Source organism: Acipenser ruthenus, chromosome 6, assembly GCF_902713425.1.
Source record: "Acipenser ruthenus chromosome 6, fAciRut3.2 maternal haplotype, whole genome shotgun sequence".
Lineage (NCBI taxonomy): Eukaryota > Metazoa > Chordata > Actinopteri > Acipenseriformes > Acipenseridae > Acipenser > Acipenser ruthenus.
In genome coordinates this window covers 76,534,321-76,546,965 of record NC_081194.1, presented here as the reverse complement: position 1 = coordinate 76,546,965, position 12,645 = coordinate 76,534,321, and the positions used below count along the sequence as shown (strand labels likewise).

The 12,645-nt window shown below is 39.2% G+C and overlaps 1 protein-coding gene across 1 annotated transcript in view; it reads left to right on the top strand.

The window, feature by feature from the left end:
• Positions 1 to 10,300: 10,300 nt before the first annotated feature.
• The window catches only part of cdk19 (cyclin dependent kinase 19), a 90,746-nt gene continuing 88,401 nt past the window's right edge, over positions 10,301 to 12,645 (top strand). The window contains exon 1 of the mRNA XM_034017742.3: positions 10,301 to 10,648. Coding sequence (XP_033873633.1) covers positions 10,521 to 10,648 — 128 coding nt within the window. The 5' untranslated portion in view covers positions 10,301 to 10,520. The remainder of the gene's footprint in view (positions 10,649 to 12,645) is intronic.

Genomic DNA, 12,645 nt, shown 5'->3' with positions numbered 1-12,645 from the left:
ATCTACTGTGCTACGTCATGAGCTAGCTTCATCCTATTGGATTTCGCAAACCAGAGAAGCCTCTGCGCATTTGCTGTGGGCATGCCAATCATTTGTTAAAGGACTCCTCCTCTCTTTGGTATAGGCAAGGCTGTAGCGAGATGCCGTGGACTGGTATTTACAACAAGTGCCACCTAAATTGTGTGCAGAATACTGTAGTGTATAATTAATTTCAGCACTAGAGTTTGTTTTTATCATAGACAGGTTTAAAAATATATTAAATTGAAAATGCGTATTTTCACGACATTTGTAATTTTTAATGTTAATGTGTAAGTATTTTGTATTAAAAATACACATGCCGCCTTAGTATTTAGTAATTTCATAATACAATACTCAAAAATACATTGCTGCTATGCCATCTGGAACTAAATACATTGCAGGACTTCAGATGCAAACGACCTTTTCGCTGTTAGAACGCAACAACAAGCGTTTTGCAAACAAAAATATGGTTTGTATCGGAAAAAAAGTAGGCTATTATCTGATTAAAAGCAGAATTTCCCCCTAAATTCATCGTTGTCTAAATATAACTTGTCCAGCCAGGAATTCCCGCCCGCAGCCCAAAGAAAACTGTTAACTTGTCAGCACATCAGGTAAGAAAAACGTGTGTTATATAGTGGTTTATTGCTATTTATTTATTATTATTCGATTGTATCTATAATTGTGTTCAACGTTTAAAAAAACTAAAAACGGAACATCCGAAGGGAATGGAAGTAAAGTTTAAAATAAAGATGTGCCGTTTCCCAAGTCTTACTTTTCATTGTAACAAAGGTCACCCAGACAGCACAACGACGTTGGGCCAAAGTTGGCGGCCAACCATATAACCATGGAGGGTCAACATGAATCCAATCATTATCCTACCTCGGTCCCTTCCCCCTCCCACTTCCCTTTCCAATGTAATGTAGCAGATTATATATATATATATATATATATATATATATATATATATATATATATAAAATACACACACAGTACAACATTTTGCCTAGTGAATATATTTTATATTACCTTGTTTACCTTATTTTATAAACAATGTTATCTTTAATATTGGAACATAACATTTAAACTAGATCAAATAACCAAAAAAGTTGTTTACATTTTTAAAATCTGCTAACATAGAAGGGAAAAAAGAACAAAAAGGTGTCATGGATCCACAAAGGCAAGCATATTCCGAGTCTGTGGAGACGCTATATTATTATTAGTTATTGTGGGCTTTTTATAGTTATTCATAAATACTGACCATGATTGTGTTGTGTTAATTTAAGTGCATCCATAGACTGTTGTTTTTTGTTTATATAAATTGTGTTTAATGCATTTGTGTTATGGGCTAAACTGTGAGAGGCAGACGTGTTTTCTTTATATAAACAGTCATACTAAGTAATGTACTTGATAACATTAATTAAAAAAATTCAATTGATGGCTATGGTTAATAGTTCTGTGACTAATTTGAAACTATTAAAATTTAAAGTATAGAGTAATTTCATATATGTTTCAATATTAACTAGTTAATGAAATTAATAAATCTTGTTAAAATAGATGCATTAAAATGTTTTGATATACTATTTGATTTTAAACACTGCTGTTGAAATAATTCTGGAAGTCTACCATTGTCAATCGATTACCTCATGCCCTACTCGATGGAATTCATTTTATGACAGCTTGAACCTACTAATTGATATCAGTGACAAAGCTCCCCAGTTGATGGAAAACCACCAACTTCCTATTATTTATTATTATTTATTTCTTAGCAGACGCCCTTATCCAGGGCGACTTACAATTGTTACAAGATATCACATTATTTTTTACATATAATTACATTATTTTTTACACATTCTTTTTTACATACAATTACCCATTTATACAGTTGAGTTTTTACTGGAGCAATCTAGGTAAAGTACCTTGCTCAAGGGTACAGCAGCAGTGTCCCCCACCTGGGATTGAACCCACAACCCTCCGGTCAAGAGTGCAGAGCCCTAACCACTACTCCACACTGCTGCCCCTAGCTTTAAAGAAGTGGAGTTAGACTTTCCTGATGAGTACCGATGCCACTGTTCCCATCTACTGCAGGCCATCATAACTGGATTCCAGAAACGATTCTGCGGTTTTCTTGAGCTGAAGACTGAGGTTAATTAATCAGTTTTGGCCACAATCACCCATCCATTTTTTAAGATGTGCTGGCTGCCACAACGTTTTGCTGGAGAAAGGATGAGAAATTGGTAGAATGTTGTGTTTTTGAGTGTGTGAGTTAAGTGTACCGTACCCGTGGTTTATGTGCATTTGCTTCAAATTGTCAGAAATTCAGGCATAAACCTTCTCATTTCTGACTCCAGATCTTCCTGAACACTTCAATCTGCCCACAGAGAAACTAGAGCCTGCACTTCCTCAGCGTCTGAAGTCTGTAGTTTTCTCTCATCACGCTCGCTGCCCGCCATGTTGTTTGTTGTTTGTCTTTCTAGTGTATTGACTGATGCAACTTAATGACGAAAATCTTTAACTCCGCCCCTGGCTGGGCTCGGCTCCGAGCCAGATTCAGATGTCTTGTGAGGCCAGAGTTTCATGGTTTGGTTCTTGCTCGGCTCGAAAAATAGCCAGTGGAGAATGACCCGTACCCGTACCGTACCAAGCACTCACGGGTCGGATGTGCCAGTGGAGAAGGGATAAAAGAGATTCCATCAACTTAAGCTTCATGCTGCCAAAGAGCTGGGTCTTGTATCTGAATGTGCTTGTGGGAGACCCGATGAAGAGCTGGGTCTTGTGTCTGAATGTGCTTGTGGGTGACCCGATGAAGAGCTGGGTCTTGTATCTGAATGTGCTTGTGGGAGACCCGATGAAGAGCTGGGTCTTGTATCTGAATGTGCTTGTGGGAGACCCGATGAAGAGCTGGGTCTTGTGTCTGAATGTGCTTGTGGGTGACCCGATGAAGAGCTGGGTCTTGTATCTGAATGTGCTTGTGGGAGACCCGATGAAGAGCTAGGTCTTGTATCTGAATGTGCTTGTGGGTGACCCGATGAAGAGCTGGGTCTTGTGTCTGAATGTGCTTGTGGGTGACCCGATGAAGAGCTGGGTCTTGTATCTGAATGTGCTTGTGGGAGACCCGATGAAGAGCTGGGTCTTGTATCTGAATGTGCTTTAGGGATAGCAAAGATGTTTCCCAGATAATGACTCCCTCAACAACAAGCAACAACAAAGCTGAGCTGGAGATCCTTCATTTTTTTGAAAACCTTAGGAAGAATCTGGCATCTTTTAGAGCAATACCCTTTCATAAAGACACTCTTTGTATGCTTTAAATACCATTCTTCCTCACCTGCCCCCGTTGAGCATCTGTTTTCATTTGCTGGGATGATTTTCAGCCCCCAAAGATGTCAACTGACCTCTTCCAGAAACTTGTTTTGTTAAAGGAGAACTGGTGGAGAACAGCCACTGTAGTCTTTATTTATTTACTTTTATTTAGCGTGCCCAATCTTTTTTGTCTGTTTTCCTCCCAATTTGAGTGGTGCCTAATTCTGTGTACATCAGTTTAGAACTTCCTCCTGTCAGCCTGCAAAGCTCCATTCCGCCGCAGTTCTCCAAGCCACGTGATCCTAGATTCTCTTTTTCCATTGGAAGACTCCAGCTGTTACAGTGGTTCATGGACAGTAATGTTGAAAATGTTCAGTGGCTGGCACAGAGTGACAACTTAAACTCCATCAAAGCACTGTGGGGCATTTTGAAATGCCACTTCAGACATCAGCCCACCAACCCTTACTGAAATGTCTAACGCTCTGAAGGAGAATTGGCATAGTATTCCACCAGCTATCTATTAAAATGTAGTGGCCAGTAAGTGACAGGGCCCGAGCTGTCCTCCACTCTATTAGATATTGGGTCCCGGTGGAAACAAGGACCCATTGTGTGTTTGCTTGTTCATTGTTAACTGTTTCAATTACTTTATTGACATAATTGATTTTTCTGGATGACCTATGAAAATCTTGGTTTGTTTTAGTAAAGGTATTTTGTAATTTTTCTGAGTATTTTGTATTGAAAAGTATTTTGCCCAAGCCTATATATATTATGTATTTATTTTGTAATTTGTCCCATTTATGGCAAGGGATAATATATTGTTTTCTCCAGTACAGTTGCATTATTATTTTTATAATTTTTTTTTTTATTTTTTGAAGTGTTTATTGGCATATTTTTTATGCAAAACAAGTTATTAAGTATTAACTGTATGCAATTAATCAGTGTGGTTCACAAATGTTTACTTTAATACTGTAATCGTGTCTCCTTTTTTCAGTTGAAGATAAGAACATAAGAAAGTTTACAAACGAGAGGAGGCCATTCGGCCCATCTTGCTTGTTTGGTTGTTAGTAGCTTATTGATCCCAGAATCTCATCAAGCAGCTTCTTGAAGGATCCCAGGGTGTCAACTTCAACAACATTACTGGGGAGTTGGTTCCAGACCCTCACAATTCTCTGTGTAAAAAAAGTGCCTCCTGTTTTCTGTTCTAAATGCCCCTTTATCTAATCTCCATTTGTGACCCCTGGTCCTTGTTTCTTTTTTCAGGTCGAAAAAGTCCCCTGGGTTGACATTGTCAATAACTTTTTGACTTTTGAATGCTTGAATCAGATCACCACGTAGTCTTCTTTGTTCAAGACTGAATAGATTCAATTATTTGAACCTGTCTGCATATGACATGTCTTTTAAACCGGGGATAATTCTGGTCGCTCTTCTTTGCACTCTTTCTAGAGCTGAAATATCCTTTTTGTAATGAGGTGACCAGAACTGAACACAATATTCTAGATGAGGTCTTACTAATGCATTGTAAAGTTTTAACATTACTTCCCTTGCTTTAAATTCAACACTTTTCACAATATATCCGAGCATCTTGTTGGCCTTTTTTATAGCTTCCCACATTGTCTAGATGAAGACATTTCTGAGTCAGATATTTTGATTCCTTGCTTGTATGTTATTCATACATTTACAATATGCAGATATTAAAAAAAAAAAAAAACATAAAATAAAAACTCTGTTTAGAAGAAATTTGCTGCTGCTACATTCATGTTCCATACCATGTAATTTACAGCAAATGTTAAATATTCTGAATGAACGTAAACAAAAGATTATAATCACAGTAAAAGAGGGTCCAGTCATCATTTATATAATGTTGATTTTAGCTTAGTTAGTCCTCTTTTAAGGCAAGGTGGGTAGTTATGACTTTAAAATTAACTAGACACTGGTGTTTAAATCTGTGTACTATACAATTTAATTCATTACCTGTTAGAATTTGATATAGACGTCGCTTTGTAGATAATAATTATTATTGCAGCGTCCAGCTATTGCGGGCTCCAGTGGTGAAAGAAGAGGCAGACAACTCACAACTCCCCCACTTTTATGTAGCACAACTCCGCCCACTCTTCACCCATTATCCATTCATAGTACGGTATCCCATTGGCCATGCGTGCACCCAGCTCCTCCCTGTACGTGACGCTCCCACAGCCTCCCATCACACAGTACAGCAGCCCGAGAGAGAGAGAGAGAGACATACCGGCTCAGCCAGCGAAACAGACACACACTCAAATTCAGATTCAAACTGGCTTTATTAGCATGACAGGTGTGAACCAGTGTTGCCAAAGCATTTCAACACACGTTACATAAAATAAAATACAATGTTAATAACACACAATATCAACCCCCACCCCCTCCCTCCTCTAAACAGAATGTAAACAATATAACCCCCCCATCCCTGTCTAATTTAACAATAAACAGTGCAGTTCTATTGAGTGTCTACACACTGTCCCTCAGGCTGGGACAGGCACACACGTACTGGGCTGCCAGCTCTGCTGTCAGAGCCTCCTCTCAGCAGGATACGCAGTCTCTCAGGGTCAGGTAGGTGTGGAAACTGGGTCAACTGACTCAAGAATTTAGGGAGGTATCTGTCCCTTATTTGGCAGTATTTGGAGCAGGACAGCAGGAACTGCACGTCTGTTTCGACTTCTCCCAGCTCACAGTGACTGCACAGTCTGTTCTGTCTGGCCAGCCAGCTCTTTTTATAGCGGCCTGTTTTCGATGGCCAGGCTGTGCTCACTGAGTCTGTACTTCGTTAGGGTTTGTCTTTGGGATTTTTTACCCTGACAAGATATTGTGCCAGGGTAAAGTCCCTGTTCAGGGCCTGATCGCATTCCAATTTGTTAATTAATTTTGTTTCATTATGCCAATACTCAATGTATGTAATTTTACTATTGAGAGAAATTTGTTCAGATGTTGCTGTAATTTTGCCAAGCTGGTGTTTCTTTGCTCGTTGTCTCAGGGGGTCTCTCTGAGCAGAGCTGGTTGCTTTGGAATGCTTTGTGCTGGTAGGAGTGTGGGTCAGCCTGACTCAGATGGACCCAGAATTTTCAATGGATAGCAGTAAGGGGAAGCGACCTAGTTCAGCCCTACATATATGGTTGGGGGAGTTTCTACGTATATGTCAAATGTTTTTACAAAATTCTAAATGGAGAGTTTCAATTTGACTTTTATCCCATGTTTTGTAATTACATTTTGAAAGTTGGCCCCATATTTCACTGTCATAAATAAGGATTGGTTGGATAACACTATCAAAGATTTTTAGCCAGATCTTTATTGGGGGGGTTGCATGTGTAAAGTGGTTTCTTTATGGCATAGTAGGCTCTGTGTACTTTTTCCCTCAATGCATTTATTGACATATTGAACCTCCCTGACGCGCTGATGGTCAGACCCAGGTAAACATAGCTAGTGGTGGTTCCCAGAGTGAAGTGGTACCTGTTTCCCTGTTTGTCCAGATTTACTGTCAGTGCCCAGGTCTGACAGTACTGCTCTAGTAGTGACAGGCTGTGCTGCAGACCCTGCTCTGTGGGTGACAGTAGGACCAGGTCATCTGCGTAGAGCAGGAATTTAATTTCTTTGTCATGTAGAGCGACTGCAGACTGCTACAACACTATGACCAACTTGTTAGTAGATATTGAACAGTGTTGGGCTCAGACTGCAGCCCTGTCTCACCCCACGCCCCTGTGTGAAGAATTATGTTCTTTTGTTACCAATTTTAACACAGCACTTATTTTCTGAGTACATCGATTTTATGATGTCATAGACTTTACCCCCTACACCACTTTGAAGAAGTTTATTAAATAGTCCTTCATGCCAAATTGAATCAAATGCCTTTTTAAAATCTATAAAGCAGGCGAATATTTTTCCTTTATTAGTTTGATGGATGTGTTTATTTATGAGGGTGTGTAGGGTATAAACATGGTCAGAAGTGCAGTGTTTTGGAAGGAAGCCAGTCTGACTCTTACTCAGGACACTGTGTTCGGTAAGGAAGGCCAGTATCCGGGCGTTAATGATACGGCAGAACACCTTCCCCAGATTACTGCTCACACAGATACCTCGGTAGTTGTTGGGGTCTAATTTGTCTCCACTTTTATATATGGGGGTAATTGATTCCAGATCCCAGGGAAACAGCCAGCACTCAGGTTGAAGAGTCTGAGTAGGGCTTCTTGCAGCTTAGAGCTGCTGTTTTTGAGCATCTCAGTGCTGATGCTGTTGGGCCCACAGGCTCTCCTGGTCTTGAGGATCTGCAGTTTCTTTTTGAGCTCTAGCAGAGTGATCAGGGTGTCCAATGGGTTTTGGTTATCTTTGAGTGTTGTTTATAATTATTTTAATTGTTTATGTATTGAGGTCTGATTTGAATTTAGTTTGTTGTTTTCTATTTTTTGGTATAGTTCTTCAAAGTATTGCCAATTTATTTGTTATTTGAGATTTGGTTAATGAGTTTTGGTTAATTGCTTCTTCAATTTGGGTCAGCTCTTTGAACATGTACTGTTCCTTTTTCTTATTGAGGAGGTGTTTGTACTGCTTTAGAGCCTGGTGGTAGCTGAGTCATAGTTCCATATGATTGGGCTCCCTATGTTTCTGGTTTGACCGCTGTCTCAGGTGCTTTCTAGCTGGTGCACATTCGCTGTCAAACCATTTGTCTTTGTGTTTGTTTTTTTCATGTTTTATTTTTTTTAGTTTTGATTTTATTGCCAATTTTTCAAATATGTTGTTTAAATTTTGTACAGCCAGAATTATTCCTTCTTTATTGTACTGGTATTGTGTGTACTGAAAGCTGTTTAGCATGCTTTCAATCTCAGCACTTCTCATTGCTGCCTGGTAGTCTGCAGTGCTGGTCTGTGTCCACTTGTATGTGGGCTGAAGGTTGAACAGTTTGGCTGGAGGATTCGGATCCCTGGTAGGTTTGTTCTGATTTCTTTAGGTACAGCATTATTTGGCTGTGGTCCGACAGGGGCGTTTGTGGCATGACTATAAATGCATTTATACATTCTGGGTCCATGTCTGTGATGGCATAGTCTACCTAACACTGAGCTATAAGTGAATCTACCCAGAGAGTCCCCCCTGCTCCTGCCATTAACGATGTACAGACCCAGGCCTTTACAGAGTTGCGCTACCTGATTCCCACTCTTATTCACCACACTGTCTTGGCTGTGCCTGTGTGTGGTGACGTGTGTGTGGTACAAAGGAGTGGCTCCAAATAGGTGGCTGTTCCCCTCTGTGCTGATGTAGTCAGTCTGTCTGCCAGTCCTACAAAGTCAGGGTCTGTGCTCTCTGTTCCAAAAGTTGAGGAACACAGGCCCTGGATATTCCAACTACTAATTTTAAATGACGCAATTTTTAAGTTTTGTTTATGTTTCACGTTTGATTTGTGGTCTATATTATTATTATTATTATTATTATTATTATTATTATTATTATTATTATTATTAAAATATTTGTATAATAATGACAAATATTTGTCCTTAACTATATGTACTATGTTATGTACAGACATGCAAACACACGTACATTACATATACATATACACACACACACACACACATATATATATATATATATATATATTTTTTTTTTTGACACCCAATTAACTCATGAGTTTGGTACATATGATATTGAGCAGCTTTCTTATCTGGTTCAGTTCAGTGGATGCTGGGTTCCCTGCTGCTGCATAGCTGTCTGGCTGTGCTGGTTGCTGTTGCTGGCTGATCACTCTGCCATTGCTGCACTATGCAGGGGCTCAGGGGCTGGGGGCTCCGCAAGGTCTCTGGAGCTGGGGACTTCTGTGGGCTCGGGGCGGCTGGGTGTTCTCCTGGTCTCGGTGTAGGTGCTGGTGGGGTCTCGGCCCAGGGCGGTGTCTTTGAGGACCTTAGCAAATAGCCTCACGCCCTCCCTGTTGAGGTGCACCTGGTCATAGAGATGGTAGTGCTGGATGTCACGGTGGTGTGCCAGGTGCACTCACTCAAAAGGCTTAGAGCATAACAGACACACATTATATATGATTGTAAACAGCAACTTCCCATCCCCTTCCCCAGTCCATTTCACATGGATCCCTCGTTGCAGCTGGCCAGCCGCTACATTAGCTATTGATTGTGGTCAGTTTTGCTTGATGAATGATACCCTGCTTGTTTTTTGGGGACAAAATCTTATGTCCTACTATTTTCTGCCATTATAGCTTCTTTGTTTTTTTGCTCTCAAAGTGGCTTGTTGACAGTACAGTTTGTGTACATTAGATTTGAGGCACCCCCTGCAGTTTTTTTTATTTTTTTTATCTTTCAATCAGGGCTATATATTTAAATACTGTAAATAAGCCTTGATGACATAGGTTAAAACCTCTGGATTTTATTAAACCTTTGAGCAGCAACTGTTGACATGAACGCAACACTGTTTGATAAGTACAGGCAGTAGCTGTATAGAATGTGGTGCTCTAGGTGTTTGATTCTGTCACTCATACACAAAGAATTGTTATTTGAAGGTGTGTTAAACACTACGCACAGGTAACAAAACAAAAAAACAAAGACTGCGGTTTTAATGGAGTCTTTTGGTTGATAAAGTGATAACCCAACCACACAAGTCCTGTTTTCTGTTTCTCCAGCGACCGCTGTAAATCCAAACTAAACCAGTCATCGCATTAAACGGGGCGGAACTACTGTAATATCCAGAAGTGATTAGGTAATCACAGGACATTCCAGAGCCAGTGTCCGAAAGTTGGCTACACTACGGTATGTCGAAATTATTATAAGTGTTTCGTTGCTGAACCGTATCTAAGCGCACATACATATATTAATACTCGATGTTCTGTTTAAAAAATAACATATGCCGCCGATGCTGTGCCGCTATTTTTTTTTTGGAGGAGAAACCCAGCTCGCGCATGTGCACCGGCCGCCAAGCGAGCTGATGTTTGTAGTTTGGGTGGGTAAGCTCGCTCCACTGGAAATAACGGCAGCGCTTGTTCCTAATAAACTACAGCCCCCAGAATCCCTAGCGAGTTCACCAGAAACGTCAACGAGCCAGTGAACAGAAGCGGATTAGACCAAAATCCCAAACAAGGAAATGATGGGGATGAAAACGCTTATATTATCAAATTAATGCATTTATTAATTAATTCATATTTTTAAAAATGTTTTTAATTGTAAATTAAGACATATTTATGGGTTAAAAAAATGGACCACGACTTCAAAACGAAGCTTGCGGCCGAGCGGGAGAGAGTGGAGGATCTGTTTGAATATGAAGGTTGTAAAGTGGGTCGAGGTACCTACGGGCATGTTTATAAAGCCAAGCGCAAGGACGGGTAAGCAGTATATGAAACATCATTACTAATTAAACACGCACACATATTTGTATTCATAGCATGTGTTGCATGTTGTCTTTTTAATGATCTGATCTGACTGTTTTGCTTACATTCGCTTTCAAATATACTGCCACCCAAAACAACATGACAGTGGCAGTTTATGTTTTGAGTGGATGTATACATATCGCCCCCCCCATACAGATTATAAAGTATATAAATATAATTTGTAAAGTTAACAGCGGGGGTGGAGCAGGACGGGTTCATCATTTCTACAGTTTTGAAAACTTAGTTAGAGCAAGCATTATTTTTATTTGATTTAAAACATTTGCAGCACGGAAAGCAAAATCGAAAGCAATATAAACAGTTTTGTACATTTTATGACAGCTTCGTTAGACCGAGCGAAGTTTTGGGTTTTATTTTTTTTAACTAATAAAAGGTATATTATTATGCTTAAAAGAATTGCAACAGGTAACGTAAAATCAATACGATGTCCAATACGCGCGTATAGTAAGCATGCGGGAATAATTCAGCTTTATAATATTGAAAGCCATGCCACCTAGACTTAATAATAAACGCCAGTCTTTGCTTTGAAACCGTCATTTAACTAAACAAACAAAACACAACTTGTCTAATATGCATTTGTATTTGTGTATTAGGCTGCAAGTTGAATGTGTGTTTCATAGGTATCCGCACGCTTCATTCAGTTTGTCGCGCTGAAGAACAGCTCTGCGTAAATGTATCGTGCACAGAGCAACGACACTTGTGAGCAAATCTAAACTAAAATAAACTTGTAAGAAATTAAGAAAAAATTGATCTGAAGGAAGATGAGACAGAAGAAATGTCAATTTAGTATTTTGACGTCGGGGCAATTTTGTGTTGGTCCGGCTTTTCCCCCACTCTCTTGGCAATGGATAACTAAAAATGGTCCAGCACAGACTGTGACTGTCTACAAAATCTTAACAAAAGCTATATTAAAAGAAACACACACACAATCTACTGATTAGTACAGGAGAGTGGACGCAACCAGGGCTCAGCGTCTCAGTTGCTGCTCTCTATTACCCGATCCTCTTGTCCACCAATCCTGAATCATTACAGTTCGGTTCCTTTTCCTTGAATCTCTCGCTCACCCTTGGAGTCCCCTCATCTGCACTAGAGTGACACGGGCATGAAACTTCAGTCCTGTCCCATCCTGTACTTTCAAAAATATTCCTGTCCCATCCCATCCCATCCCATGAAAGAGTAATCATTTCCAATCCTGTCCTGTCCCGTCACTTTTTTTTTTTTTTTTTTTTTTTTTTAATTCTGTCCCATCATGTCCTGTCAAAAAAAGAAAAAATCCCGCCCCATCCCATCCCGTGATGAACAGAGATCAACTATTATTTGGAGGTACAGATATTTTGGTTTTCATGTATATAAGGGTTTATAGGGTTTTGCATTAAACACTACCGGTATACTATTAGTACAGGGAAATAAGTATTACGAACAATTAATTAATAAAAATAAATACATAAATAAAATAAATAAATAAATAAATAATAAACAACAAAAAAACATAGTATTGAAATAATATTTAATAAACGTTCATGGAGTATCCATCGTTTATTTATTAAAAACTAGGGCTGTGCGGTTATGTAAATTTCAGTTCGGTTTCACTTTTAAAAGCTCGGTTCGGTTTAACAAAACAACGAAGAGGTTATATTTTTCTTAACGTTTTTTAATGAAAATTATCAAATGCAACTGCAAGTTTTGATCATTACAAATATTTGTAATAAAATGAATTGTAAAAAAACTTTTTTGCATAACTTTAGAACAAATCAGTCGCAGACACTAACAAAACACATCCTTCAATGACTGACTTAAAAGTGAAATAAAATACTAATAATATTTTAAAAATGTCACTGTTTTGGGCAACAATATGACACTTTTACATATTTGTCACTGTACAACCTGAACGTTTAAACTCAGTCATACTTGTACTTGCTAGAACCAAAGTCATT